We start from the raw sequence: 25,305 nt of genomic DNA on the forward strand, positions 1-25,305 counted from the left end.
GAATATCTGCTCCCCAGGCAGCACTTCTGACTTCATGGAGTAGGTAGCTCCAACTCCACAGAGACCACATTGCCATTTTCTTCCCAAAACAAGTATTGGAGTAAGATGATGACATTTTTGTCTGCTCTCCTTCTCCAGAGTAGATTTCCTATTTTTGCTACTATATGGTGTTTTTTCCAAAGGGGATTCCCCAGGAGTGCTGAGCAGCAGCTCTCTTTTCATGGTAGACTTCTGAAGGCCAGAGCATCTTTATCTGCCTCAAGAACAGAGCGGAGCATGCCTGGAGAGCTGGACCAGCAGCCCTGTAAATCCTCCTCTAGCCTCCAGTGCCCAGCCTAACTACATCCACCAAGGCAGGCCCCACAAGATTTTAACACCAATGCTTCTGAAGTTGGAACTGGTTAGATTTTTTTTTCTGTCCTATATATATATATAATTTCAAGATCAACTCCAAGTCAACAGGTGCTAGAGTAGCATTTATAGCACACAGTCTAGCACTTCTCCTCAACACACAGCTTAAAGTTAAACTTGAAAGTAACTGTGAAGGTCTTTTCTTGGCTAGCAGGTAGATACACAGATTAGCTACACCATCAGTTCCCCAAAGACCCAGACTGCCTTCCCGTAAGACAGAGATCTTTTCTTTGGTGCCAGGGCTCATTCGATTAGGAAACTGTGTTTTGCTTGAACACACAGATGTGTTACTGCAGTGACATGAACTTTTTCCTGGAGCTAGCTCCTGATTTGTAGAACAACTGTGATGTGAGGTATTCCTCCCCAAGAGAGGAAATTGAGAAAATCTCCTTCAAGACAAAATATCATTATAACAATATGGAGTTTTCTCTTAGAGGCAAGCCATCAAAATCATGGCACAGTCTATATGGATGTAGTACCGACAGAGACCTGTGAGATATTACACAAAATAGGATCCGTGACAGTAGCACTGCAACTTGTCCTGAGGACACAGTCAACCTTAGGTGGCACAACTAAGTGGAGGACATCACAGTAATGACATGAATGTTGCTGTACAGCCTTACCCCATTGCTGAAGTTTGAATTATCAGTGCTCTCTCACAAACTGCACCTTGAAGGCATTAGGTGGTTTTAAACTTGCTGAGATCAGATTTTTTTAAAGAAAGAGTTTCAGTAATGTAATTGGATTGATGGTGTTAAATAACTGTGCCACTATACACCAGGATTTCATCTTTTTGCCACCCCCCTTTGAAAGGCTGAGGGGAAAGGAAAGAAATCAAAATAAGAATGAGAGCAATAATGCTTTGAATTGAACGCTGAAAAAAGGTCACGAAGACTCAGCTTTGGCTAAACCTCCTCACAGTCCACTTATAAGGGAAACCTACTCAGGTCGGAAGGCAGCAACTCTTCAGAATACCCACCGACAAGCAGACTTGTCCTAGAACAACATACATCTACATTTAACTTGGGTAGCTATAAATCACTTTAGAGCAGGCAATCTCAATCATGGCTCTAAAAAATATTATCCTTTTATTGAAATTAATCTCTTGAGACATCTTTATAGAGAGCCTTTTACACTCTTGCAGTTTTCAAGTGTTTGCAAAGTTCTGCTGAATTTCTCCTCAAATCTTTTATGCACGCGCCATTTACCCAGTGCTTAAATCATTATTTATACCTTTCTCAGAACAAATGCAGAGAGGCAAAAATGCAAATATATATATTTTTAGGTATCAGTTGGTATGCAAACATAAATACTACGTATATCTGAAAACACATCTGATGCAGGCAGATTGCAAAACCTGGTTCAGCAGATGTCCCATCAGGAAAACCTCAGGGGACTGAAAAGTTATGCAAATGTAGGTTGGTTTCTGTGCTATAGTCCTCTTGCAGGATCTTTTAGAAATAAAACCCTATTGTTTCTTTTGTGCCCTTCAACATAAATCTCTCTTCCAAACACGCACTCACAGGGAAAGGTCTTTCCCCAACTGAAAGACAATTTAGTGCTGCAATTTTTACTACATTTGAATATGAAATGAACTATTATTCAGAAGACATCCTAGTCTTCTACTGTTACATACAGGTGCTGTTTGAGTAATCCCCACTGCAAACCACTCAGTTTTAGAATGGAAAGACATAGGAAATTCATCTATGCAACACAGCTGCTCTTTGGAACTGTGCTCCACATTCAGTGTAATTGTAATTGCTTAGAAAAATAATTTGTGACTGAACTGATTTTTAAAATACACATTTAAAAATTTGTCCTTTTTGTTCTGATTCCCCCCAAACTTAAGTATTCCTCAAAGTCTGCTGAGGAACAGACTGTTCAGTATGAAAAATATTAGCAAAAAATATTAACTACTATTTGAATAAAAGGTTTTCAGAAGTATTCTGTTCATGAGATTTTACCAGCTTTGATCCAAACTGGAAGCTTAAGGACATATATAATTCTCAAATTCATTAGGAACAAAAAAAATGACTCAACAGTAGACTACTCTATTTCTTAATGACTGCTCTATGTTTTTCTTTTCAATTCAAATTAATAATTATAATTCTAAACTTTTTAAAGGGGTAATCATCGCTCCAAGAGTAATCACTGTATTTTGGGGTAGATATCTTGCATTCTTTATAGGAAAAACAGGCATTCAATCACTTCAAGTTCAGAACTGGGCTCAGATAAGGAACTACCGGCATCATCTTACAAGAATACTTACAGAGTACAAAATTCAGAGAATTAACCTGCTTAATATAGCCAAAGGAGTTCAAGAGCACAAAAGTTTCCCAACGCTACGTGCTACACTCATCACATCTTACCTCCTCATTTTTCACCAAACCCCCAAATCCTGGTCCTATCTGTTTCAACTGTAATCAATTAATATTCATTGCTCCCTTTCCCTTCTGTTCCCTTAAGATGAATTCCATAGAAATGGGTGTTTATTAAAAGATTATTTTTCCTCTTTAAGGATCACTAACACAGAAGAGCTATGATACCAATCCAATTACCAAGAGTTATGGAGTCCTGCCACTGCACTAGCCAGCTGGGTCCAAGTAAGGTCACTCTGTCGTTAGGAAAAAAGACACCAGAGCACAGAAAACCATTTTTAAGGTAAAGGAAATACCAGCTTAGACAAGCTCAGGAAGCTGAACCTGTCACTGGAGTGAATTTGCAAGAGATTAAAGGGGACAAGCTACGCCCCAATCAAACAATCAGTTGACAGCATATTTAGGATATAAACAGAAAAGGTCTTCTCTAAATAGATCAGATCTTTAATGCTTTGGAAGGTATTGTTTGCAGGCTCTGCCATGCAATAAATTGATTTAGCAAAATGTCAAGTTGGTGGGAGGAGGCAAGAAACAGGAGTTGAATTCCATCCAGAGGAACATAAGCTATATAACTGTACTGGAAAAGGCAGCTGAAGGATTTACTGATCTGCTGGAGTATTTAATGAATTTTTTTTCATAAGCATACTCTTTATGGGCTGGATCATTACTATCTCTCCCCCAATAGCTTACTCCCTTCTCATTATGCAAAACAACTCCACATAAATACCTTCATACTCATAATTTCAATCACTTGTGCAACTGGATCCAGTTTAAAGTTTCTAAAACCCAAATCTGAACATCCCAAAACACAGAGAGTAATTTTGTTTTGTGGCAGGACATCAGGTCCACTCTTATTACATGAGAAAGTTTTGTATAATCTTTAAAGTCAATTAAGTATTTGACCATAACTTTTGTATTACATACTAATTTCAGTTTGCCATGAACAAACATAACCATAACAGCTGAACTGTAGAACACAATAAAAAGGTGGGATCTCTGAAAAACAATTCAAACTGAATTCTTACTTCAGAGGAGGTAACGGAGAATACATGACTTAGTATCAACCAGCTACTACAAATTTTATGCTAGAGATAAGAGCCTCTTACATTAAAAAAAAAAAAAAAAAAAAAGAAAAAAGTATATATATATATGTGTATATATATATATATGTAAAATAAAGCAAATTTATTGGCTTTACTTCCAAAAATTGTTGTTTTCACCTATGTTTGAACCCTCATTTCAACATACCCCAAAACATGCTCTTATAATGATCACTGTGGATTTTCATCTTGCCTATCTGCAAGTTCACTGAGGTCAGAAGAGACTGTAATAAGCAGTTAGCAGGGATCAGGCTTGACTGAAAAGTCCTGAGCTTTACCATTTACCACCCAGTGCCCAGTAGTAATGAACTCTCAAGATGAACATTCCTCAGTGGTTTGGGTTTGTTTGCTGTTTCAGGGTTTTGTTTGTTTGTTTGTTTTTGGTATTTTTTATTCAGAAAGTTTCTTTGGAACACAGCAGGTATCTCATAACACAGACAGACCACATACCCAAAATCCAGGAGGAAGGAGAGAGGCAGCATCTCTCTGGCATGGCGAATCCCACACGGCAGCTCTGTGTTGCTGGGGCAGCACGCTTCCCACACCTGACCTACCGGGGACAGACGCAGGTCTGGCACCTCCTCACAGCATACTCTTTCACCACAAGCCTTTAAGTCTCCACCGCCCTTCTAAAAGCAGGATTTCTGAAGTTATTAAAAGGAGTTTATCCTTTAAAGTGCTTCTTTGTCACAAGCTGAACAAAAGCCACATCAGTGTGGCCACGTCGATGGACACTGTATTTTCACTGTCTCTGGACCCACCCCTGACGCCCACCACTGACGGTGATTGAGAGACGGGACTCCGGGTGGGTGTAAATAAGAGGTCGAGAGTTTGGCATTGAAATCAAAGCTGAAGTCATTGCCAAAGTCGAAGTCGTGGCCAAAGTCATTGCCGAAGTCATTGCCAAAGTCATTTATTGTCAACAATTCTTCTACAATTATACATTCTCTAACAATACTTGTCAACATTTGATTGGTCATTACCCCCTGTCCATAATACACCAGACAATTCATTGGCTGCAAGTTAGTTACTGCTATCCTAAACCTACTGGTTAATTAAATCTTACAAGCACAAACACAATGTTCTATACACTTTTAGCTCAAGGTAGAAACTTTCCACTGTTTAAGAAATGACCAGATGTTTTCCTTCAACTGTCGCTTAGCATGATTTCTTCAGACACAGCTCAGCATCCTTATCTTGTTTTTCTACATTCTTGTTTGCTGCTCCCAAGGCTTCTGGCCGACCAAGGTCAAGATGGCCTCATCATTCACCAGCTGTACAGCACTCTCAGTTCTTCTTCCCAGCCATCCTGCTACACACCCCTGCCTCGCACTTGTCAGATATCCAGCCAGACCCACTGGCCCTGTGTCGCCCCTGATTTTTGGCCGTAACTGTCTCCCAGTACCACTAATGCCACATGTGAAGGGAAATGGCAGGCAGCAAGCGAACGTGTGGAAGATTCACCAACCGCACTAAGGCAGCAGAGGCCGCGTGAGCCGCTGCTAGCTCTCTTGTCAGCAGGGGCATCACACACACGTCATCTTAAAAAGGCTTAAGTAATAGAAGTGGTAAATCATGATCATAACAAGTATCCTTTCCCTGCTTTCACCAAAAAAGACAACACAAAAAGCACACTTACTTAATCCTCTCAGTAGGTGTACGGAACTACTAGAAATGGTTCAGGAATTACAAACAGAAGCAGCAAAGGATTCGTAAGCTCATATAATGGGAAGAAAGCTAGGCTTATCCAGTATTGGGCAAAATGCAGACTGCACTGAAGAAAACTTATTGTTCCTGCTTTAAAATAAAAACCCTGTTATCATCATTCCTTTTCCTGCTTCATTCTTTTCGCAGCTAAGTGATCTCAAAAGATACTACCTACACTTTCACTCTTGTAACGCATATAAAATACAATAAAAATATTTAAAAGCACGAAGAACACTTCATCATGTGGTACTTCTTAAATTTCAGAATTAAAAACACTTGAAAAAACAACAGTTCAGGACAACAGCAAGAAACACTACAGAATAAACAGTCCAATATTACTTACTGCAAAAAAATCTGTGAAATTATGCTTTGTGATGGAGTACACTTTTACAGTATTTTGCCAGTGGGAACACTTTGTATTGCTGGAAATATAACGCTTGGTTTAGTTTACAGTAGAAAAAGGCTACATCTTTAAAAGCGTTACAGGTGGAGACACTAGAACATAAATGAGTTTTGTGCAAACACAGAAAAGTTACATGCCAATGCACTGATATAAGCAATTCTGGCCTCAAGTATAAGGGAATTGAGTTTGAAGGCAACAGACACTCCTCCTTGTGTAGAGGTGTCCAAACATAACCTTTCCACTAAGGGAGCTCACAAATACATAAATACAACCTGAGAATCCTGATTTTGGGGGGAGGGAAAGGGCAAGTTCCATGGAAAACAGTGAAATATTTCATCTACTGCAAAGAATTAAGTTCATTTATAATCTTTGTGTTAACATTCTGTTCGTACTAAAATATGCCTTAACCTATAAAAACAACGAACTCTGGGAATCAGCTTGCTTAGGCAACCTCGCAAGGCAAAGATTTGGATCAAAAGAAGTTTCACCTGGGGAGCAATGGGCCTACAGCACCCTTCTCAAGGATCTGGGAACCTCAGGATCCCTCCGGCTGACAGCTGGAGGAATACTTACTGGTGAGGATGCTCTGGCTCAGCTCCTGCTCCACGCCTTGCTGCAGGGCAACTGCCCGCAGCGGGGAGCTGACATTTGTAGATGAGACAAAGAACTGACGTGCTGATTACTTGTGACCTGCAAAAGTAGTATGGCACTTTCCCTTCAAAAAAAAACCAAAAAAATCAGTCTGTCCAATTTTGCATCGCATTTCAATTCTCCACCTTCTTCCACAGCAACCTGTGTTGGTAAAACTGATCATGTGTCAGTGGCAACAAGAAAAGATCTTGAGACTAAATTCAGTAGTTTGAGGAAAGTATTTTGTTTTAAGAACAAAAACCTGCATTGTATTCACAACATACAGGCAAAGTATTGCTACAGGAAAGCAGATGAAGGAAAGATATTCATTTGTAACATCTGACAAAACCTGGTAGCCTTCAAAACAAATTTAACAAGTTCCTGTAGATTTCTTCACTATTTTCAAAGTATTTTCTTTGTAAAAGAAGTAGGGAAGACCTTATGGAGTGTAAGTACTTTGAGCATGTGATTAAGAAGCACTTTGCCATTCACTGCACATCTGTATTGAAAATGTAGGAGGGCAAACCCAGGAGTTTTGAAGTCTTTACGCATTGACATATTTGTCCTTATAAAAGGCAGTTCCCTAGATTAAACCCATGGTCTTAATTAAAGTTTCCCAATATTAATTTTTCAGAAAATAAAATCAGAACAAAATCCACCCTGCACTTTTTCCTTATGTATTCTCCTTCTTCCCCCCAAATAAATACACTTAGGGAGGAAATACTAAACACAGGGCAGTCAAAGGAAACACAGTGAAGAAACAGAGGTATACAGCTACCACTTAATTTTTAGAGTAACTAAAACACACCACCATCAATCCCACAATACGATAAGCAGCAATACCCTTTTTCTTACATTCAAAGGAGAACAAGTTTTCATACTGGCTATGTAAACACTAACAAAAAAAAAAAAATAAAATCACCTTTGAAGAGTTAACATACATATCATTTTTTTTTTCACCCTTATGAAGACAAAAGGTAATCAGTCTAGACAAACCTATGGCTGATCAGGCATAGCTGCTTTATCTCCAAAGAAAAAGATCAGTGGGAAGATAATTAGGAAGACAAAATAAAGAAATAAGTTACAGAAAAGACCTGTAGCATCTACTTTCATGTGATGATGCCTCAGTGCTTGCATTGGACTAGATGGGAACTATCTACCCTTGCTCTCCTTCAGTCACGATTATACACCTCCATCACATCCCTGTTCTGTCATTCCTCTTCCAGGCTGAGAGTCTTAGTCTACTTAGTTATTCTCCACAGAGAAATTATTTATACATCTGAAATTAGACCTATGCTGAATTTGGCCTGGATTTCATGAAATCTTAACAATGGGGAAAAAAATGGGAGACTAATTCCAAGGGATAATGAACAAAATGTTTTTCTACCTCCTATGCTTCAGTGGAGACAATGAAAAGTCTTTTTAGAAAGCCCAAATATTCAGGAAAAAAGAGAAACTGTCAACACATCACTATCACTGCTTAAACACAGGGGGAAAAGGCAAATCCCAGCTGTCATGTGAACTATGTTTGCCACCGCTGTAGGCCAGAACCCAGACTAGAGTCATACCTTACACTTCTAGGACAGAGGGGAAAAAAGCCAAAACCAGTCAACCAAAAAAACCATCAAACCACAAAACAACTTCCATTAGTTGTTTGCTACCAGGTGAACATTCATAGTTCTGTCAGTCTTTGCTGCTACACTGATGTGTCAAATGGTAATCAGGAAAGAAACAGTGCATCACAACTTAAAAATCTCTACCCAGCTGTGGAAAAAGCAACAGTATTTTTTGCTAGTTGTAGCTTTTCTGTGATCATGTGAATGTGACCTTAACTCAGGTCAGGAGTCAGTTACTACATTCCTGCCTGGTCCATGACCCAGCGCTGTTTAAACACCAGCTCATTGCTCTTGCCATCACCCTTTCAACTCTTCCATTAACTCACCTCTCTAACCTTTCCCTGATAAATCATTCCTCCATTTACTCTAATCTTCAAGTAGCACAGAAAGTACTCTAGCTGTCCAAGACAGAGGTGGGACAAGATACTCGTCTTTTCCCTACCCACCAAGAGACCTCATTCATAGCAATGGAAATGCAGAGAAAAAAAAAAAAAAATGATATGTCTGTATCTAATCATTTCAAATAGCTGTTAAGCTAAATCTCTGTATCAGGCTTACACATCGCTGGAATGCAACAATAAGAAAAGTTTTTGTGTAGAAAGACTTCTAAGTCACCTTAAAACAGTAAAAGATCATTAGGATATACCTCAATGGATACCAATCATTTGTCTCTCTACAGGGGAGCCGTTTTAACACCCACGCTCCCCAAGAGCAATAACCCTTGATACCCCGCTTATAGGAAGCACTTAGTCAGGATTGCATGCAAATGCAGCTGAGACTGGCTTCGTAGAACAAACACTAAAAAAAAAAAAAAAAAAAAAAAAAAGCAGGCAGAACGCATAAGAAAGAAGGAACAAAATACTGTGTCAGATTTGTACGTGGATCTGCAGAAGGAGCTGCTGATTATAACTTATTTGTATGCCAACCTGAAGGCAGGCAATTAAGCCACCTTCAAAACCACGTTGAAGCTAAGCTGTTGCCATCACCTTGACTCTTCATGTCTGATTTCTGAAAAAAACTTGCCCTTCAAGAACAATATAGAAAACTAGAGTGACCATGCTCTTTTACCATATCCCTCTTCTCCTTCAAAAATAATTTACTTTAACAAGAGATGAGGAATGCAAAAGCCACGCAGAACGTTAGGTGAGAGAGCAATACTCTTGGGAGGCAGATAAGTGTATTTATATATACTGGTGAGGAGAAAAGGTACTTTTAAAATCACCATTTAATAAAGCAGAACAACTGCATTTCATAAACCAAATTCAAAGTTCTGCAGCACAGACATATGGCACATAATAAAATGGAAATTGGTCAGAGCTGCTGAAATACCATAGCATAAATGAAATTATTTTCTAACAGAATAGTTAGCTACTGGGAACATTTCCTGCCTTTGTATACCAATTACTGCTTAATTACTGTCAGTCCGACACACTTCCCAAAGTAACACCAGAAGGTAATTTATAACACCAGTAAATGAAACGTCTGTTACGTCAATAATAAGAAGCATAACTGTTTGTTAGAAGCTCGGTTTTAATTCAATAGATAACAGCCAGGAAAACAGCGTGATTGATACTGTTAGTTACTAAATTAATCATCTAGCATAATCTAATAATATGTAATAACAGAAAAACTATTTCATTCTTATGGATGAGCAAAGTACTGGAAGAAAGATTCCTCTCCTTGATTACAGAGCTCCAGAAGGGCAATGTATTACACATTAGTAGCCGCTTCATTACCTATTTGCTGCTGGGCAGATAAAGAGTCAACTGACAGAGAGCTGCTAGCTTCAAGAGCACAGCCTCCCACATGTTGGGGGGGATCATTTCACTGCAATCACACAAACGTCCAGGAGAAACAGAATGGGTGTTTCTACAAGCCAGCGGTTTCCCATGGCTTGAATCCCTCCCCCTCCCTGACAGCCTGAAGTCCCCTGTATAAATCACGTTTCCCATAAATTTCTGCCTCAATAATTCTGCAATACAACAGTAGTTTATTCCCTAGGGACAATGAAAGCCAGCAAAACTTCAGAATTCCAGCATTTATGTGAGCAAACTGGATTTCAAAAAACCCCACAGTATCTGGAATACTCGAGCGGCTTAAAAAATTGATCTTCAAATGCTTTCAGAACTATTTTCTCTGGTTCTGCTACTCTCTTCCACCTCACAGTAGGATACACCCCATTTCTTATCTGAAGTGAAGGAAAATTAAAATTTGCTGAAAGCTAGAGCAGAACCAGAGAAAAACTCTTCATCCATTTCTACTCAGAGCTGTCTGCTGCAAAGCCCCAGGCTTCAAGGACAGTGTAGCATTTAAGGAAAAATGTCTTAATTTTGTTCCTCAGAAGATTTTAAGCACACGTGATAAATCTGGAGAACAGCTTGCCAACTACATATTCTAAGGAAGAAAAGCACAGCATAAGAGGAACAAACTTCAGTAAACAGATTAATTATCTTCATATTAGGGATTCTTAAACAAAAGCCACAAGGGACAGGGTCCTCCTCCCTACAGACTGAACCATTGCAAACTGGGTCCTATCATCCATGAAGTCCATCATTGTAAAAGTAACCTGACATGAAGCTCTAGATATGTTAGCATTTTACCCAAAGTCTTTAATGAGAAGGACTAAGTCCCAAAATAAATAATAATAAAGCACAAGTCTTCAGCTGTCAGCAAAATGTGCTCAGTGTAGCTCTGGCCAAATATGTACTGCCTTTTACATCTATTTATACATACACATATACACACATACACACACACGAATCCCCAGCAAAATTTGCATCATCAGCATATGCAGTAAAATCCCTTAATGTTCATTTTCAAGATCACTCAACATCTTGAAAACTGTTTAATAGTCTCTCTTGATGGTCTAATCTATATGATTTGGAATTTTAAAATTAGGATATCCAAGCTCATAGCATAACAGATAATAGCCAAGAGAAACTTTGAATAGGACATTTAATCTAGACAGTAAGGGAAACAGTGAAGTATTACAGCAATTTGAGAATTCTGATTCTCTAAAAGCAAGTACTAGCATTTCCAAAACAGTTTTATCCATAAAATTTTACTGGTTAAATCATCAGAATTCCTTCGAACTCTTCATTCAGGATGCTTCTTTCTTCTTTAAAACAACTTTGATGGTAATACAAAACAAAAGATATTTATCATAACCACTTATCTGTTGTAATTCCAACCAACCAGTACCTAAACTTCACTATTTAATTCTCATTGTTCATGTACAAGCGTGTTCAGTTGAAGCCTTGCAGTTTCACCTGATCATACGGTAAGGCAGTGAAGTATCAAAAGTGGAAGGTGTTATAGGCAATTTAGCTTTTAATTAATCTAAACCTGGAACTAAAATTATGATATGCAATTTAATTTTATGTTTTAATCAGTCTCTTAATATAGCATTTTAATCTCCAGCAGCATGCACTCACATTTGGAAGGGTGCAATATAAGGCTCATCTAAGCTCTCCACATCACTTGAAAACAGGCTTTGAACTTTAATTAATTCAAGAACAACAGGTTAAACTAAACTCTGCACTAGTGAGAAATGAGGGAAAACCCCCAAACTTTGCCTCACTTAAACCAAAGAAACGTAAGTTTCCCCCAAATTGTATGAAACAACATTAGAAATTAAAAGTTTTATCATGGACATCACTTATCTGTGCTAAGCAAAAAAAGTGTTGCAACCTGCTTGGAAAACAAGCCCTGACAAACTATTCTGCCACAGGCAAGTGTGCAATCTAAACACAAAAATTAGCAGAAATCAGGTGTATGGACATAGACAGTATAAAGAGTGAAAACTGGAAAGTGTAATACTCTGGCCTTGCTATTGGGCTACATTTGTTACCTGCCCCTCTCAAGTGAGATGTCTGCCACTGAGATTTCTTTTAACTGATCACATTCACTCCATGTTGGTGACTGGACTGACATCGCTAACATATCAGGAGCAAGAAGATAGGTTCATGGTCAAAACACTGGAGAATGGAGTCTTTACTCAGAATTTCAGAGAAGCAGAAGTTGATCTACTTGCACCTCCACCTGTCCCCAGCCAGAATCAGCTTCCTCTGAGCCACAAGTACATCCTTGTGTCTCTCATTTAAGCACATAGTTGCACACTATTGAAAGTCTGCTGCACAGTATCAAGTAAACATCTCCATCCTGGGAGAAATTTTAGATGTGCAAAACAAATCAAGAAATCTTTCCACGAAGTTTTATACACAGTTCAACAATACATACCAGTATAAAGAAGAAACAAAAGCTCAAACATTTGGAATTCCACGTGTCCAATATGCAGCAAGTTTTTGTACTGAAATGAATACCAGAAAATAAAAAATTCCGATGTTTTTAATTATCAGGATGATTAAAAATGTTTTCTTTCAGAGGCAAGTGGCCTAGGTTTGCAAGTGATGGACACCAAGCAACACAACGAGAACCTGTAACATGTTACGGTCCACAAGGTCCAAAAGCTCTTTGCCCTGAAAACTCAAGGTAAGTCCAGATCTACAGTGTTTCTTATTAACCAGCTTTCAGGGGGACAGGGACACCAGCAACATCATTTAATTTACGATAATCAAAAAGCAAATGGTCCATCCATACACACTTTTATACAAAGCACGTGTCAACTAGGTGCTGCCTTAAGGCTCTTGACAGGATGTCAGGTGGTCAGTGGTGGCAGACCTTTTGGGCACACAGTAAATAAAACTGTCAGAACAAGAAAAATGAATGTTTGGAGTGTGATAAAAATTTTAATTGAACTTGATCTGTACATCAATTTAGCCTCTGGGGCAAACTAAAATTACTTGGCTCTTACTACCCTAGAAACATCCAAATCGCTGTCCAGTGTGATTCATGTTCCAGGCTGAATCATCTGAACCAATTAAGAAAATGTAACTCACTTTGTTCTAATCCACCGCCAGTCTGGCCCGCTTGATACAGCGATGCTGCTTTGAATCTCTGTGGACACAATGAGCAAGGACAAGAGAAGTGTTCAGACAGTCTGCTCAAAAAATTAGTAGCTCTTTCCTTGTCTCACGAAAAACATGGAGATAAAGGATCTGACACTGCTCTCTGATACCACATGATGATAAAATACTGCAAGCTTGCAGCAGCAGAATCATCCTTGTTCAACGAAACAAGGGTAAATAGAAAAGACTATTTACTAGAGTCTGCAATCTATGGTTATGAAAAAAATCCAGAATAGCAACAATAAACCATTCAGAGAAATATTACTCATTCTAAGATGGAAACACACATTTCTGCGATTTCAGAGCATAAGGAATTTAAAATGTGACTTTCAGGCTCAAGTAATAACCCCAGAACTACCATTCAGGCACCCCCAAGTAACATGTACAGCTGGAAGGTGAACATACCATTTGATTTCTTTACTTACAAATATACCTCAGAGGTAAGTAGACACTGAATGACAGACCTGAAAGAAACTGAAACAAATACCTCTCTTCTGCATTCACAGTTACTTCCCACTAGATGTTTACAAATAATTTCTCCAGACTAGTCATAAGACATAACTATTCACGGTTCCCATTAGCCAACAGCAATTGATCGTGATCACTGTACTTCTTAAAGAACTTGTCCTTACACATATTATAGCTTTAATCCAGTTTTTCTTGAGATGAGATTCCATTTACCTTCCCCATACAATGCTTATTCCCTAGCTACAGTCAGCACTTCACTTTCCAAAGTATAATTAATTTTGCCCTTTTTCTTCCTCCCTTCCTATTTTACCCCACACCAGCAACTGCAGAACCAAGTATGCTACACACTTATCTTTGATACAGTGAACTTCACTTGTCTTCTGAGCTAGCTCATAGATAGCACTCTAAAAATTCAGAGTTAAAAAAAAAAAAACAACAAAAACAACCAAACAAACAAAAAACAACAACAACAACAATAAATAAATCAAGTAAGTTTTCTCACTACAAGGCAGGAACCTAATTTTAATTTGACAAGCAACAAATACAATCTCAGGAGACAGCCACAAAAGTGTTTATAAAATCTTAACCGGTGACAACCCTAGAGAGAGGCAGAGACTGGACATACAGCTTTCCTTTGAGCAGCTATTGAGTATTATGTTGTCCAGTGCAGAAAGATTCGTTAACAAACATCATGAGAAAGAGGCAGGTAGTGAAAATGTGAGAGGTTTCCCTCTCACAGTGGTGTAAGAGCATGTGAAAGAACCATGCTGAGATGATCCTTCAAACATGTGATGCCCAAGCAGCGACAGTTGGGTCCAATTACACGGTACAGGTTGCTCTTACACCTTCCCAAGGCGCAACCTATTGGCCAAAGGCCAGGAAGCTGTCTAAAATAATATCACTTCCCTCAAAAAAATGATTTGAAAAACTAAATACCCTGCTTCTAACCATTTCACTTTGAATTCTGGCCACGACTCATTCCAAAGCAGTGGAAAAGTCAACAATTCAGACACGCCTCTATCTAGCCTCAAAGATAAGGGAATAGAGAAGACAACTGTCATATTTGAAGCTGATTATCTGTGAAAGTTCGATCTTTGCACAATTTTTATTGCTCTTTCAAAAGTTGATGATTCGGTAAGAACTGGCAGGAAAGACTGGATAGTCAGCAAATGTGGCTTTGCTTATTTTCATCATAAAGATTGGTGGCAATTATATTTGTAACAGTGCAACCGGCTCCCTTCCCGGGAATGGATTGTATCACCCTTCCTGGCCATGCTCTGTGACATTCAATATATATTCAACTGTCAAGTGGTGAGAAAAACTGCAGAGCAGGGTGTCACAAGGCAGCCAAATCCATCCATTTTCCTTGTAATTCTGGCAGTACTTCACGCACAAGTATGCAAGGGAAAACAGCCAAGTAAAGCTCAAACAAAAATAAAGTGTGGGCAAAGGAGAAAAAATGAGTAGCTTCATTGAAACACATGTGCCCTCTGTGGTCTCTCTTCAGTTGGAGAGAGTTGTCATCTGCCTGCCAGCAGCAGTCACCACGGGGACACAACCCAGTCCTATATAGGTCTGAGCAAGAAATTAAGACTCACAGCCACTATGAGAAAAATGCAGGTCTCCTCTTTGTCCTCCACCAGAATCACTAACCATGTACCACCTCAAACTTTTCTTTACATGGAATTAGCTTTAGGCCAATGACTCCCTTCAAAAAGCTTATTCCATAGGTTCTGCTGCAATTCAGAGTGGCATGTGCAGAGCCAACCGAGTGCTTGTAGCATGACACACAACACGCCAAAATCTTTTCCTTCATTTTGCTAATACTGTAAAAAGAGGCTCCTATTTTAGTTTTTGATAGCCATTGGTAATCTCCTGAGTACTAAGGAAGTTCCATTAAAAGTCTCATGGTTTGTAACTAACGGTTTCCTGCAGATGTCAAAGAGAATTGTGTCCTGGGTTTGACTGAGTGGCGGGGTTTTTGGTAGCAGGGGAGGGGGCTACAGGGGTGGCCCCCTGTGAAAAGCTTCTCGAAGCTCCCCCAGCTCCAAGTCAGCTCCACCTCTGCACCAAAACTGAGCCCATCAGCTGCGCCTCTGCGAGAACGTATTTAAGAAGGGACGTGGTGATGAGCAGTGGGACTGGTGAGGAGGAGTTGCTGCAGCTGCGTGAACACCAAGGTCAGTGGAGGAACGGAGGAAGAAAGGAGGGGGGCAGGTGTGCTGGAGCAGAGACCCCCCTGTATCCTGTGGGGAGACGGCAGGGCGGCCCCCCCTGCCACCCATGGAGATCTACGGTGGAGCAGACACTATTTATGGCCTGTGGCTTCCGCGTGGATGATCAAGGTGCTGTGCCTGAAGAAGGCTGGGGTCTTGTGGGAAAAGGCAACCCTGCTGCTGTAATTCAGCGCTGGGAGGATTGCAGCATGCAGGGGAGTCCCACGCTGGAGCAGCTCGGGAAGGGCTGCAGCCGTGGGAGAGAATCCAGTCGGAGAAAGTTGGTGACCCACAATGGAACGGTGTGGGGAATGCTGCGGCCTGTGGGAGGGACTCATGTCAGAGAAAGTTTGTGGAGGACTGTGTGCTACGAGAGGGGGACCACGATGGAGCAGGGGGAGAAGTTCCAGAAGCTCCCCCCACAGCAGATGACAGAAGCAGCAGCGCTGACTGCACCCCCCATTCCCTGTCCCTGCACCGCTGGGGGAGGAGGTAGAGATATCGGGAGCAGAGCTGAGCCCGGGAAGAAGGGAGGGGTGGGGGGAAGGTGTTCTCAAGATGTGGCAATGCTTCTCACTGTCCTACTCTGTTGAGTGTTGTTAGTGTCTGTAATAAATCATGCTCTTTTTTTTCTTCCCTTAACGAGTCTGCCTTTTGCCCGTGACCATAATGGGTGATCTGCCCCTCCCCATCCTATCTCAAACCCCAAGCCTGGCTCATTTGCTGGAAAAGAAGGGAGGTGTGAGTGGCTGCGTGGTGTTTGGCTGCCGACCAGGCTCAAACCATGACATATTACAACATTATGATGATGAGGTTGATGTTACTTCGGGCTTTGCACCACCTTTCAGAGGTATATTAATGTAACTTTACAATAAAACAATATTCTGGATTGTGGGGTTTTTTCCATAAGCTTTCAAATTGTGACTTAGTTACACCAAAACAATCCTATTCTTCTACTGAAGACTCCTGGTTCGGGCTGGTATAGAGTTCCTGTTTGTTTTAGTAGCTGAAGGAGTGCTGCAGCACACTGAGACCCCAGGGGCTCCCCAGGTCCTAGTGTCCTCACCTGTGCGCGGGGGCAGGGGGAGCACAGCTGGAGGGCTGGGCCCGGATTGGCTGATAGTCCATGTCATGTGACCTTGTGCTCACTATATAAAGGCAGGAGAGGGCTGGCAGAGGCTGCCACTTCTGGGAGTGTTGCTGTGGGACCTTTGTGTTTGGGATCACTGGCTGGGAGCAGGCGGTTGTTGGTCGGCGGGTGGTGAGCAGCTGTATGGTACATCACCCGTTGGTACTGCTGTCAGTGTATTATTCTGTTACTGTTATTAAACTGTTTTTATCTCAACCCACGAGTCTCCCTTTGCCCCTCTGATTCCCTCCCCATTCCCAAGTGGGGGAAGGGTGGGTGAGCAACTGTGTGGCATTTAGCTGCTGAGTAGGCTCAAACCACAACAGTCCTTTTTTGGCGCCGAATGTGGGGCACGAAGGGTTGAGATAATAACAGATTTGATCTGTGGGTACTATCAAGTTTGTTATAATGCCAACTGCCCATCCTGTTATAATGTCATTTGCTTGGTTCCTAAAATCATGGGTTTTGTTACTGCAGTTGTGTTATACATCACATTACTTACCATATGTTGTCCCCATGTTGTTGCTTATTACTCGTGGGAATTGGATTAAGATTTTTGCCTTGCTGTATTAAGTAACTCTAATTTATGGCATTATAAAATCTTCGGTCCTGGGAGTTATGGGGCACCTACTGGAGTGGGTTAGTAACTATACCCTCCACCTTTTCTCCTTGAAAAGCCCACTGAAGGGGGAGATACCTTTTTCCATCTTCCCCTTCTCCAAGCTACTTGCAAGTATACTTGAGAATGCTGAGAACTCTGAATATCCATGGAATGCTCATATTAACGTTGTTGTCTTATTTCTGGAAGCTGTAGTGTTCCTGAATGTGGTTCAGGTTCTGTTTCGGGTTAAGCAACTTTTTCTGAATACCACCCAGAGGCCTACCCCAGGGTTGCAGAGTTATGAGTGGCTGGGAGTGTGGGGTAGCATGGGCAAGTACTTAGGACAGTGGGGACCTCCAATGTTTTAGAACTTTACCCCAGAACAAGTGCGGGATCCTGAGAAATTAGTAAAATATTTAGAAAAGGTGTACTGTCATCCTAACACCTCAAGAGAGATGCAGATCATTGCAACATGCTGGGGCCTGGCCCATGCCTACCGAACCCTGCTTGCCACTATGCAGTATCCTCAAAAGGAAGATGTCTTGGCATCTGCGAGCAAAACAACTGGCACTGCAACCACTCTGACACCCCCACCAGGCACTGCAGCCACTCCAACTCAGGCGACAGACACTGCAGCCAATCCAACCCCTACGATAAGTACTGCGGGTGAACTGGAGCATCAATCCACAACAGTATCAATTGCTCCCATACAGAAGAAGAAATACACTAAAAAATCTCCTCGCATTGTAAAAGATGATGGTGAACCAGGGCCCTCACAAGAACAGGAGGAGGAGGCAGAGCCAGTGGTAATCACCCGATCTCTATCCCTGAGTGAACTACGAGACATGAGAAAGGATTTCAGCCACCATCCAGGCGAACACCTCCTTACCTGGCTGCTCCGATGCTGGGATAGCGGGGCCAACAGTGTGGAATTAGAAGGTAGAGAAGCCAGGCAACTGGGATCCCTGTCCAGGGACGCAGGCATTGACAAGATTATTAGAAGAAAGACACAAATGCTCAGCCTTTGGAGACGACTACTGTCAGGCGTGAGGGACAGATATCCCTTCAAGGAAGATCTTACATGTCATCTAAGTAAGTGGACTGCCATGGAGAGAGGCATCCAATACCTGAGGGAACTGGCTGTGTGGGAGATGGTTTATTATGATCCAGACGATGCGTGGCTACCCACAGACCCAGATGAAGTCCAATGCACCCGGCCCATGTGGCGGAAGTTTATACGGAGTGCTCCATCTTCACATTCGAATGCACTAGCAGTATTTGACTGGAGAGACGAAGAGGGACCAACTATGGATGACTTGGCTCACTGACTCCGGCACTACGAAGAAAGTCTCTCTTATTCCATCGTCGCGGCTGTGGAGAAACTGTCACAAGAAGTCCAACAACTTAAAGAGAACATGTCCTACTCTCCACCTCCACAGAATAAGGTCTCGGCTATCAGGAGCAAACGACTTCCTATTCAAGCGAGACAGTATACACCACAGGGGAACCTATGGTATTACCTGCGCGACCATGGAGAAGGTATGAGGAAATGGGACGGGAAACCCACCTACGTTCTAAGAGAGCGGGTTCAAGAGTTGGAAGGAAGAATGGCTACAAATCAAGTTTCTTCCAGGATAAGTGCTGCTCCAGTCTCAACTAATCAGTTACCCAAACAGCGTAGAAGAATTGACTTTGCTCCTGATCCTATGAGGAGAACTTCCGAGTTGTACTTACAAGAAGTGAGTAACCAGGATGAGACCGAGGTTCGCACAGACCGCACTAACCCCTTCATCAACAATGGATACTATGAGCAGCATTAGAGGGGCCCTGCCTCCAGCCAGGTGGAGGAGAGGGACAATCGTGTTTACTGGACTGTGTGGATTCGATGGCCTGGCACATTGGACCCCCAGGAGCATAAGGCTTTGGTGGACACTGGTGCCCAGTGCACCCTGATGCCGTCGAACTTCCAAGGAACAGAGGCTATCTGTATCTCAGGAGTGACAGGAGGTTCTCAACAGCTGACTGTGGTGGAGGCTGAGGTGAGCCTAACTGGAAATGAGTGGCAAAACCACCCTGTTGTAACTGGCCCGGAAGCTCCCTGTATTCTTGGAATAGATTATCTCCGGACAGGGTATTTTAAGGACCCAAAAGGGTACCGGTGGGCTTTTGGTATAGCTGCCTTGGAGACAGAAGAAATTAAACAGCTGTCCACTCTGCCAGGGCTCTCAGAGGATCCTTCTGTTGTGGGACTGCTGAAGGTTGAGGAGCAACAGGTGCCGATCACTACCACGACTGTGCACCGACAGCAATATCGCACCAACAGAGACTCTGTAGTTCCCATCCACCAACTGATTCATCAACTCGAGAGCCAAGGGGTGATCAGCAAGACTCACTCACCCTTCAACAGCCCCATATGGCCAGTGCGGAAGTCTAATGGAGAGTGGAGACTGACAGTGGACTATTGGGGCCTGAATGAAGTCACACCACCGTTAAGTGCTGCTGTGCTAGACATGCTGCAGCTTCAGTATGAATTGGAGTCAAAGGCAGCCAAGTGGTACGCCACCATTGATATCGCCAATGCCTTTTTCTCCATCCCTCTGGCAGCAGAATGCAGGCCACAGTTTGCTTTCACCTGGAGGGGTGTCCAATACACCTGGAACAGACTGCCCCACGGGTGGAAACACAGTCCCACTATTTGCCATGGACTGATCCAGACTGCACTGGAACAGGGTGAAGCTCCAGAACATTTACAATACATTGATGACATCATTATATGGGGGAATACAGCAGAAGAGGTTTTTGAGAAGGGAGTGAAAATAGTTAAAATTCTTTTGAGAGCTGGCTTCACCATAAAATGGGGTAAAGTCAAGGGCCCTGCACAGGAGATTCAGTTTTTAGGAATCAAATGGCAAGGTGGACTTTGTCAGATTCCAATGGATGTGATTAATAAAATAACAGCTATGTCTCCACCAACCAGCAGAAAGGAAGTACAAGCTTTCTTAGGTGTGATAGGCTTCTGGAGAATGCATATTCCAAATTACAGTCAGATCGTAAGCCCTCTTTATCGAGTGACTCGAAAGAAAAATGACTTTTTATGGGGCCCTGAACAAAAGCAAGCTTTTGAACAAATTAAACAAGAAATCGTTCATGCTGTAGCTCTTGGGACAGTTCAGGCAGGACATGATGTTAAAAATGTGCTCTACACTGCAGCCGGGGAGAATGGCCCTACCTGGAGTCTTTGGCAGAGGGCACCAGGGGAGACCCGGGGTCGACCCCTGGGATTCTGGAGTCGAGGATATAGAGGATCTGAAGCCCGTTATACTCCAACTAAAAAAAGATACTGGCAGCATATGATGGGGTCCGAGCTGCTTCAGAAGTGATTGGTACAGAAGCACAGCTCCTCTTGGCACTCCAACTGCCGGTACTGGGCTGGATGTTCAAAGAGAGGGTCCCCTCAACACATCATGCAACTGATGCTACGTGGAGTAAGTGGGTCGCACTCATCACACAGCGGGCTTGAATAGGAAATGCCAACCGCCCAGGAATACTAGAAGTAATTACAAATTGGCCAGAGAACAAAGACTTTGGAATGTCACCAGAGGAAGAGGTGACCCGAGCTGAAGAGGCACCGCCATATAATGAGCTACTGGATAATGAGAAGCGATATGCCTTGTTTACCAACGGGTCCTGTCTCATTGTAGGGAAACATCGGAAGTGGAAGGCTGCTTTGTGGAGCCCCACACATCGGGTCGCAGAAGCTGTTGAAGGAGAGGGTGAGTCCAGTCAATTTGCAGAGGTGAAAGTCATCCAGCTGGCCTTAAGTATGGCCGAGCAAGAAAAATGGCCAGTCCTTTATCTCTACACTGATTCATGGATGGTGACAAATGCCCTGTGGGGGTGGTTGCGGCAGTGGAAACAGAGTGGTTGGCAGCGTAGAGGCAAACCCATCTGGGCTGCTGATTTGTGGCAAGATATTGCTGTTCAAATAGAGAACTTGGTTGTGAAAGTACGCCACGTAGATGCTCATATACCCAAAAATCGAGCAACGGAAGAACATCAAAACAACCACCAGGTGGACCAGGCTGCAAAGATTAAGGTGGCCCAAGTAGATCTGGACTGGAAGCATAAGGGCAAAAAATTTATGGCTTGTTGGGCCCATGACTCCTCGGGCCATCAAGGAAGAGACGCAACATACAGATGGGCTCGTGACCGAGGGGTGGACATTATATCACAGGTTATCCATGAATGTGAGAAATGTGCTGCAATCAGGCAGGCCAAGCGGTTAAAACCTCTTTGGTATGGAGAGAGGTGGTTAAAGTATAGATACGGGGAGGCTTGGCAGATTGATTACATTACGCTCCCACAAACTAGGCATGGTAAGCGTTATGTGCTCACAATGGTAGAAGCAACTACCGGATGGCTGGAAACATATGCTGTGCCCCATGCCACTGCTCGGAACACTCTTCTGGGCCTTGAAAAACAAGTCCTGTGGCGGCATGGCACCCCAGACAGAATTGAGTCAGATAATGGTACACATTTTCGAAATCTTATAAACACCTGGGCAAAAGAACATGGCATGGAGTGGATATATCATATCCCCTATCATGCCCTGGCCTCCGGGAAAATTGAGCGGTATAATGGGCTACTAAAGATCATGCTGAGAGCAATGGGAGGCAGAACTTTTAAGCATTGGGACACACATTTAGCAGAAGCCACCTGGTTAGTCAATACTAGAGGATCTGCCAACCAGGCTGGCCCTGCGCAGTCAAACATTCTGCATATTGTAGATGGAGACAGAGTCCCAGTAGTGCACCCTAAAAACATGCTGGGGAAGACCGTCTGGGTTATACCTCCTTCAGGTAAAGGTAAGCCCATATGTGGGATTACCTTTGCCCAAGGACCCGGGTGCACTTGGTGGGTAATGCAGAAGGATGGGGAAGTCCGATGTGTACCTCAAGGGGACTTAATGTTAGGTGAAAATAGCCAATAAGCTGTATTAGATTAGTCACCACACCACCCTACCAATGCTTTGTTATGGCAAACATGAACTTGGATGAAAATAGGACTGGCTCCAGCAACTGATGCCCAGCGACTGCCGCAGACTGTGAATACAGACACCATCAGATGCATCAGCCACCAGCTCCAGCTGCAACAGAGACTGCATGCCATCCTCCTGTCAGGTCCAAGGACACCTCTGCCCTACTGACTGAGCATTGCTCCTGCCTGAAGGGACTGTTATGACAGATGGAACCTAAAGCTATGGACCAAGTCAACTCATGATACATCCTGCAATGATGGACCATGGACTGAGGAAATGACATCTGTATGAGTATGTCTTTGACCAAGGAAGAGTATTGTAAATAACAATAATGTATTAGAAATATGGAACGTGAGCATAATGTAAAATGATATGGAATAAGGGGTGGATCCTGGTTGGGGCTGGTATAGAGTTCCCGTTGGTTTGGCAGTGGGAGGAGTGCTCTAGCACACTGAGACCCCAGGGGCTCCCCAGGTCCCAGTGCCCTCACCTGTGTGCGGGGGCGGGGGGAGCACAGCTGGAGGGCTGGGCCCGGATTGGCTGATAGTCCATGTCACGTGACCTTGTGCTCACTATATAAAGGCAGGAGAGGGCCCGGAGAGGCTGCTACTTCTGGGAGTGTTACTGTGGGGCCTTGGTGTTTGGGATCACTGGCTGGGAGCAGGCGGGTGTCGGTCGGCGGGTGGTGAGCAGCTGTATGGTACATCACCCGTTGGTACTGCTGTCAGTGTATTATTCTGTTACTGTTATTAAACTGTTTTTATCTCAACCCACGAGTCTCCCTTTGCCCCTCTGATTCCCTCCCCATTCCCAAGTGGGGGAAGGGTGGGTGAGCAACTGTGTGGCATTTAGATGCTGAGTAGGCTCAAACCACAACAGATTTCTACGATAATTTTTATTAAATAAGCCAACATGTAAGAGGAACAATCCACTTGTAGTTGATGAATATATGACTTAAGATAGATATGCGTAATAATGTATTTCAAGTGTATGATGAATATCCTTCAATAGTTCAGTCAACAAAATTCTTTCATTTGATATCCCTTCTGAGAAATTATGAAACAAATATTAAACTGATGTTGGCAAGCTGTTCATAATCTACTCCTAAACATGTATGCAACATCATTTTAAAAGAATGATTAACTAATCAACATTTAAAAGTAAAAACACTGCTTGTGACCTCTATCACCCAAACAGTGTGCTATTTTTCCCCTCTAAATCAAGACTCCACTTGCAATTCAATATTGTATTCAATTTATTAATTCCCTAGTGTCCTGTGTAAAGAACAGAAGCAAGCCAACACAGACTACACAAATAACTTTTTCCAAAACAAATCACTTTTAGAACTCTTTTTACATATAGTGTATTCTGTCATCACAGCGAAAGAAAACCCCTCCTGAAATGAAAGAATGAGAACTTGTTTGCAAGTGCGGCTAAGAAGGCAGTTATATGTCTCCTGAGCACAGACTGTTGCAAGCAGCAAAGCGGTGGTCGTATGGCAACACTGCAGATATCAGAAGCAAATCCTTTTACAAGTCACTAGGGACAGCAGCATCATTTGACATTTATGAAGACATGAACATGATTCCATCCACATACTTTTAAAAGTGCATCCTCCCCACATTTCTGTCAGGGCCTAGAGGGCACTAATTGGCCTGTCTGTTCCTCATAGCACCCCGACAATTTAATTTCTCACCTAAATCTTTTTTTTATCTTATACAAATATACCCTGCCCCTCCCCAGCACACAGACACACAAAAAAAAAAAAAAAAAAAAAAAAAACAAAAAACAAAAACAAACAAAAAAAAAATCGAATCTAAAACTTATTGCTCCTAGGATTAAGCCTCTAACATAACACATGTGCCATTAAATCACCTTCCTTATCCCATACGTCCAGGTACAGCAACACCAGCACTCCTGAGTGCACAGCCAGAAGCACTTTCCCAAACCCAAAGCCAATCAGCAACTGTTTATTTATTTTACATGCTCACATTTTAACACCACACAGAACATTGCACTCCCGTCATTCACAACACAGGCAACTTTATTTGACTAAGGAATGTCCACAGTAACTTCAACTAGCTGCAGCTCAAGCATAAGATGTTTTAAAAAGATTTCTAGTTAGGAATAGTTTCAAAGCAACAGGAAATTCATAACATCCCTTGGTGATTTATTTCCATGGTTGATTACCTTCAGTAAAATATTTACAGCTTGTTTGCAGTTTCAACTGTTAACAATTTTAACTTGTAGCCCTTATATTACTGCAGTCAAATGTGTAACAAAATAAAGGCCTTCTAGCACTAAAAACTGGTTCCAAATAAAAGTAATGAATTTTTAAAAGAGCAGTCTTTATTAGAATTATTAGCATCAGAAAAGAATTTACCAGAGTCCAGATAATAACGTTTGCATTCCTTGTTTTGGTATCCTGGCTCACAGGCCACAACAGACGCCGGCTCCGGTTTTGCCCCTCACCGTTTCCATGCTGCTCCACGCAGCGATGCCCAGCACACCAACGCTGCCCGGACCAAAACCCCTGTGCACAAGGTGCTGTTACAGTGCCGACACAGCAGCTGAGCCGAGCTCTACCCAATGGCAGCAAGGAGGGACACAAACCAGCCTGGATCAAAAATGATACCATGAA

At 42.3% G+C, this 25,305-nt stretch overlaps 2 protein-coding genes across 14 annotated transcripts in view; one reads left to right on the forward strand and one right to left on the reverse strand.

Moving 5' to 3' along the window:
* Positions 1-25,305, reverse strand: part of PCDH15 (protocadherin related 15) — an 862,106-nt gene that overhangs the window by 396,618 nt on the left and 440,183 nt on the right. The gene's annotated exons all lie outside the window — the stretch shown is intronic.
* Positions 18,472-25,238, forward strand: LOC122154923. The gene is made up of 4 exons (XM_042808260.1): positions 18,472-18,828; positions 19,066-19,236; positions 21,328-21,399; positions 25,101-25,238. The coding sequence occupies exons 1-4, from the start codon at positions 18,472-18,474 to the stop codon at positions 25,236-25,238; spliced, it is 738 nt and encodes a 245-aa protein (XP_042664194.1).

This window comes from Tyto alba, unplaced genomic scaffold (genome assembly GCF_018691265.1).
Source record: "Tyto alba isolate M040663 unplaced genomic scaffold, T.alba_DEE_v4.0 Super-Scaffold_1, whole genome shotgun sequence".
NCBI classification, from domain to species: Eukaryota; Metazoa; Chordata; class Aves; order Strigiformes; family Tytonidae; genus Tyto; species Tyto alba.

Coding starts and splice junctions, on each gene's coding strand:
- LOC122154923 (XM_042808260.1), top strand. CDS start 18,472: ATGAGAAAGGATTTCAGCCACCATCCAGGCGAACACCTCCTTACCTGG. Junction 19,237..21,327: donor AAGAGTTGGAAGGAAGAATG/GCTACAAATCAA, acceptor GTCTCATTGTAG/GGAAACATCGGAAGTGGAAG. Junction 21,400..25,100: donor AGAAGCTGTTGAAGGAGAGG/GTGAGTCCAGTC, acceptor CCTGGCTCACAG/GCCACAACAGACGCCGGCTC.